Here is a 6459-nt window from a genome sequence, read left to right on the forward strand (position 1 = left end):
TGTTTTCAAACTACCTGAATTAACTTGAATGAAAATTCATCTTTTTTTCGACCGGCGCTGTCTCACTGAGCCACGCTTTCCCTTTCTGCTGAAAAAGAGGATCAATTTGAATTAATCACTATGAGGAAAACTAAGCCAATGTACCTGCTCTATCTTATCTGTATATGCCTATTACACCACATCAAAGATCATCTGCTAAACTGACTCTGCAGCTTGATGTCATTTTGATGAACACACTATGGTTGCTTAATTAAATTGTTAGAAACAAAATCAGGGATTCACAAACTATGGCATTTTATTTCAGAGGCCTTTGCTTACATTTGTACAATATATTACATAATTCTCCATTTTCTGCAGAACCTAATATATATTTTATAGCTTCTTCTATAAGCTTTTCCTTCAATGTTTGTCAACAAATTTTTACAGTCCTGTACAATTCTGAATACTTTGAAACCATTTTCAATAAAATCAGTTAACCTTAAGCACACACTATGAAGACTGAAAATGCTTTTCTTAGAAAAGTCAAATGTAAAGGATTCTGACACTCTAGCATCTACAAACAAAATGCTTTGAATTCTTACTTGTTGTATTGCCAGAAAACAAAGTAAAACATGCCAGCCCCTATTTCCCCAGGCAAAAGAAGTACACAGAACTACAATTAAAACAGTAAAACAATCTGTACAATAAAGTACTGTGTATTAACAGTGCCAGGTATTAAATAGCTTGAATGAACACTTCCGCAATATACAAATGTCTTACAAAGGTATATAATTAACAGGAGAGAGATTGGGATCCATACAACATAAAATCAATACAAGTGAAAACAGTTTAAAGTTGGTTTTGGAATTTGTACAAGGCATTTAAAAAATTAAATGTCTACCACTCAGCTAGCTATTTATTTTAAAAACAACTACCCCTTTGTGGCAGTGTTCATATCAGCAACCACAAATTATAACCTCACACCTCACTCTGTCTTGAAGTCCTCTCTTTGAAGCTCGTAATAAAATAAGCATTACAAATGAAGTATTTGTTGCTTTAAGGGAAAAGAAACATTTACAAGAAAACACAAAAATATAACTGTTATAATCCATTATGAATAAATATACATTTTAAACTGGCTAAATACAATCTTTATACATTTAAGATTTAATACAGTTTGTTAGCCATTTTCTTTCTTTTTTCATAATGTATTTTATCAAAATTAAAAAAAAAATACTGTTTTATAGAAAAATGGCAAAGTACAGTAGTTTCATTCCAATTAATGGGTTCTTAAAACCCAGAGTAATCTATTTAAGCCTAATTCAAACCTGTAAACATTAGTCAGTCTTTTTTTGTTGGGTTTTATTTTAAAGGAATCCTCATATTTGGTTATCAGGACTGATGTCAAACACCCTACTAACTGCAGGTTTTGAAGTGAATACATGTGCTTGATATACAATTAAAGCCACTATAAAGTGACTTAGCCGTTAAAAAACAATTAGCTTGTACAAATGAAAATAGGTTCAATATTTGTCATAAATAAATGGAAAAATATCAAATGTTCCAGCTTTAACAAAATACCAGGGAATACAGTAAGCCTTACCACATTATTTAGATCAACCCCACAACTATATGCTTATCGTACTGTCTCTACAGGCAGTGAACAGCCTCCATTTGCCACAGTGGAAGGCCTTCGAGTCACTTGACTTACAATTCCCAGACAAGTTGGAAACAATTATTGCTTGAGGAAAAGCAGTTTGTTGTACTTTTTCTTCATAAAAGTGCACTTAAGTGCAAAGTTAGCTTGTCAAGAAACAATTTTAAATACAAAATAGTGCTTGTCTGAATTTTGTGCCACTGTGCAGTATAAAAACAAACAAACAAACAAACAAAAGAGTGGCCCTCAGCAGCCATTAAGTGCAAAGTGCTTTGGCAAGTCCTGCTGTCACCTGCACTCGACTGACATTCCATTTTGTGATGAACTTGACATAGATGGTTCTGCTAAAGTTAACATAACTGCAGCCGTAATGGAACTAGAGGAAGGTGAGGAGGAGGAAGATGACGTAGTAGCAGCACCTGCACAGGAAGAGGAAAACACAGGTTATAAAAATTTGTAAATTAAGCAATAAAAATGCTTTCCTGTTCAACAACAAGCATTGGTAGACACTGTCTCCAGCAACTAAATAAAAGAAAAAAGGCTCCATTCCCTAGTTTTTGTGGTAAATGCTCTTAAGAGGCAGCTTCGGCTGAGTGCAAGACAGCCCGGCTTTGTCCCTTGCAGCCCTGGTTCACCGGCCCAGCCAGAGGACACCAGACCTTGTTCCTCACCCGCCAGCACAGTCACCTGCTCCCTTTCTTTCCTGGGGGAATAAGCACAGGCAGGGCCTTGTCACAGCACGGCATCTGCCCATACACCCTGCTCCGGCAACTGCAGTTCCTCTGTGACGGTTGCAGCCACAAAAATCTTACTACATGTGGCATTTCAGACTTTCTTCTCATACTTGCTGAAACTCTTAAATGGACACGTAAGACAGACATGGAGAAAATAATCCCTTTATTGCTACTAGAAGCCAGCACACTAGAACATTTGCTACAGCAATAGGTAAAGCAGCTTTAGGGAAACGAGAGATTTAAATGATGGTCTCCCTTAAACTCAAAAATACACCACCTTATCCTAAGGGGATACCAGACACACAAGCAAATCTGTAGTAAATTAAATTACTGTGTAGGTTGAAGAAAAGTTTTAAGTTATTAATAACCTTAGATAGTTTGTTCACTGCTTAGAAAAGTTTATTTTTCCATATGTATATTTTTCTGTATAAAGCATTTCTGCCTAAGTTGATTTCATGCCTTTTTAATCTTTTTCCCCTTTACATAGAACTGTACCTTCTAAACATGATAAAATGACTGTACACAGTGTTTAAAAAACCTCAACAACCCACAAACAAACCTACACTCCTAATGGCACACATCTCCCTGAAAACTATCCAATTCTTGTTAACACTTTAATAACATGACATACAATTTAGCTCTCTAAAAGCAGAATTTCCCAGTACTTACTTTCCCGCTCTTTTTTCTTTAAGCGCTTTCTTCTTCGATCAATGGAAGCCACCTCAGATTTCAAGGACAGGTAATGTTTCCTGATTTCCTGCAATTTTTCTTGGAGAACTGTTATGCGCTCAGCGCTAGTCAAATTTTCCAAGTCAGCTGCAAGTTCAACAATCTCTGTTAATTATTGTATTACAGCATTTCCAAAACCTGCTGCATTTCACTGAAGTGGGAATTGCTCAAATCTAAGTGATGTGCTTTGAGGTAGCAGAAAGCAAAGCCAAGAAACACAGCAACAGTAACTCCTGTTTATAACAACAAACTTTAAAAAAAATTTAAAAAATAACAAAGCTACCACCATAGATACACTTTTTTTTTCCCCTAAGGAAGCAGGAGAGGAAGAAAATGCATGCATCCTCTTCCACATAGGAAGAAAAATAAAATAAAAAAACCCCATTAAGACTGGTGAAAACACACAGGCCAAAACTAGCTTTGAGTCTCTTGAGTCCTTGCTAGAGCTCAGTTTGGCCTAATACACCAGGATGGTCAGCCTTGCCTTGCCCTGACCTGTCTTGGTTGTTACAAAAGAAGCGGGTTACAACAAGAATCTGAAGAGCTGTGGGGTGGGCATAAAAGAATGCTACTGTCAAAAAAAAAAAAAATTCAGCAGACACGTCTGCACAGTGTGCTGGGCCAGCTCTTTCCTGTTCCCACTTCATGTGATGAACAGCAGCCTTCACACAGCCTGGGGCAGAGCACAGAAAAGCATAGAGCATAATGCTCCAAGAACTTCAGAAACTGACTTTTAAGAAGTAATTTACATCAGTCACAGAATGCAGTTCAGTTTCGCCTTTAAAGGCAAAGGGAAAGCAACCCATGCAATGCTATACATCCATGGCCAGTACGAAGGGCAACAATTTACTGCTGACTGGACAGTTAAATACACAGATGCTGTGAGAGGGCTAAAAATAGCAAAGTTTTTGTTCTTAATTATTTTCTATCGTTTGCTTATTATTATATTGAAGAAGAAGGCTTCAACCATCTAATACTTGTTGCATTAATGCTGAGGCATGAATAAGCTGCTGAGCTTTTTTAAGATCGGTAAATGCACGATCCTCTCAACACTGCTCACCCCCAGCTATATGTGTACCCATAGCTGACTGACATAAACATGCTGAAAGTCCTTATTACTTGAAATAGCAAAGTATGCCCTGGTTCACTAAGGCAAAATGGAAGGTGAAAAAGTTACAAATCATGTAAGTGTCTGAACAGTAACTAAAGAATGGGATGTAAACCAGCAAGAAAATATCAATGCAGGAAGCACACAGAGCAGATAACATTGATGCCAGCATGACAGGTCTGTGCGGGATGGCAAGAACAGCAAGTCAGTGCAGGAGCCATATCTAAAAGCACATTGGACAAGTGAGATATGGGCAGCTTCCTGCACTGCAATTGAAGAAAACAAAAAACAAAAAAATTTTTTAAATCAGGTTTTATCACAAAACTAAGCAACTGAGGATGGAATAATTTTAGGCAAAAAAACCCCAAAAGACACAAAATTCAGAAAGCCTTCTTACACTATACCACATAGACCACACTAGGCTTGTTCCAAAGAAAATACTTACACATTTGAAAACTCCACTTGTAAACTTTGGGCAAACGATTATTCTGTTCTTTGAGATCAGACTCCTTCTCACCATTTTTCCCACATTTTCCTGGAGATTGTGTTCTTGCAAGTGATTTGGTTTGGTGAGATTTCATGCCAGTAGAAACAGATTTTGCTGACTGAGACTTGGATAAGCTTTCCCCAGCAGATAGTTCTTCGCTGTCACTGCTGTTTGCTGAAGAAACAAGACGTATTGTTACAAAACAAAACACACTTCCTGCCGAAACCAAAGCTCATCAGAAGTTACCCTTGCATTGATTTTCATACAACAAGAGTTTATTTGATCAAAATCCTTTTACTTTAAAATGGTATCATCCATCCTGGTACAGAAGCGCAGCCCACAGCTCTCTGCATCACTAGCGCCTAACGACAGGACCGCAGAACATGTAACTGGGCCCCCCTAATTGTGGCACACTGTGAAAGGGAAGTCTTGCACTGGAAACACTGTCCGGTTAGTTGCTGTGCAGGTAGATTTGTAGCTATTATGTAATATGGAAACCAAAATCCTACAGATCTATAGGGGGGATAAAAGCACCAGACTGTGGCCCCAAAACCCATCTGGAATACTTTCTCAGTATATTGCTGAAAGCGTGTGTTTAAGAACATACAAGGGTGGGGTAGGGACACTCTTCTTGTAAGGAGATTCTTGAATACAGTAAAACTCCTCAAGATCTGTATAGGGAAGGCACACTCTACTCTCTGAATTGTTCAAGACAGTACCACACATGTTGCTTTAATGTATAAATATCCATAAATATCCATATCCATAAATAAACTCCCTACATTAGAAAAGAGGGCAAAGAGGCGGTCTGATGTGTCAATGTAGGTGCAAAAATTATCCAGGTATGTCTGCTTATGGGGCTATACTATTTCTAAAACAGTCAGCAAGACTGATTGTTATGTCCTATCTCCTGTTTATTTTTTTGATGTTAGTATGAGTAATGACTGGAAGGACGAAGCTTGTTTAGCATTACAAAAATAAAACTGGGGTGGAAGCAGGGGAAAGCGATTATAATTCAAGTCTAGTGAAGCACCAGAATAAAATGACTAGGGAAGCTGCAGAATCTCCATCATTATAGTTGTTTTTACAAACAAGTTCAACTGATCAAGAGAAACTTATGCCTGAAAGTCTCTTTATGAAGCCTGAAAGTCTCTTTTGGTTACGGTCTTTATGATCTGGTGATCTACACTGGAGAAACCAAACACCAAGATACACATGGAACGAAAGAACTTGGCTGGTTGCAGAGTTGCTGTTGTCTGCATGTTTAATGCAAAGGCAAGCACTGAAGCTGTCACAAAAGGAGCTTTAATTGGTATACCTCAATTATGCAAAAAGCATTTTTTGCTCACAACTGACTCCACATTTTACCTATTTATTGCCCTTATTACATACAGCACTGCCTGAAGTGTAACAAAAAGACTGCATATACGCCAAAAAATACCTGATACAAGAAACAAGCTTTGAAGGGCTTGCGTACTGACAAAGGCATAGATCAAAAAAACGGTAAATGCACCAAATAAAAGGGAACAAGGGCAAGGCTAAAAATGATGTATTAGTTTGTTTCGTTACTTTAATTCCTGGGGTGAGGGAAAAAATAAGGATTATGGAAGGAGATTAGTGAAATGGAATGAAAAAGGATGAGAGAATGTGAAGAGGAGATCAGTGAACATGAAGGATGGGTGGGGTGAAAGCAAATGCTAGACCAGAAAGTACAGGCTTTTGTAACAGCTGTTAAAGGGGGGGGGGGGGGGGGTCACGTGGAAAG

The 6459-nt window shown here is 37.9% G+C and overlaps 1 protein-coding gene across 1 annotated transcript in view; it reads right to left on the reverse strand.

The window, feature by feature from the left end:
* Positions 1 to 223: 223 nt before the first annotated feature.
* The window catches only part of ARID4B (AT rich interactive domain 4B (RBP1-like)), a 15678-nt gene continuing 9442 nt past the window's right edge, over positions 224 to 6459 (reverse strand). Inside the window, exons 7-9 of the mRNA XM_010137019.1 lie at positions 4653 to 4868; positions 3040 to 3186; positions 224 to 2055 (exon numbers count right to left, since the gene is read on the reverse strand). Coding sequence (XP_010135321.1) covers positions 1925 to 2055; positions 3040 to 3186; positions 4653 to 4868 — 494 coding nt within the window. The 3' untranslated portion in view covers positions 224 to 1924. The remainder of the gene's footprint in view (positions 2056 to 3039; positions 3187 to 4652; positions 4869 to 6459) is intronic.

The sequence above is a fragment of the Buceros rhinoceros genome, unplaced genomic scaffold (assembly GCF_000710305.1).
Source record: "Buceros rhinoceros silvestris isolate BGI_N320 unplaced genomic scaffold, ASM71030v1 scaffold46275, whole genome shotgun sequence".
Lineage (NCBI taxonomy): Eukaryota > Metazoa > Chordata > Aves > Bucerotiformes > Bucerotidae > Buceros > Buceros rhinoceros.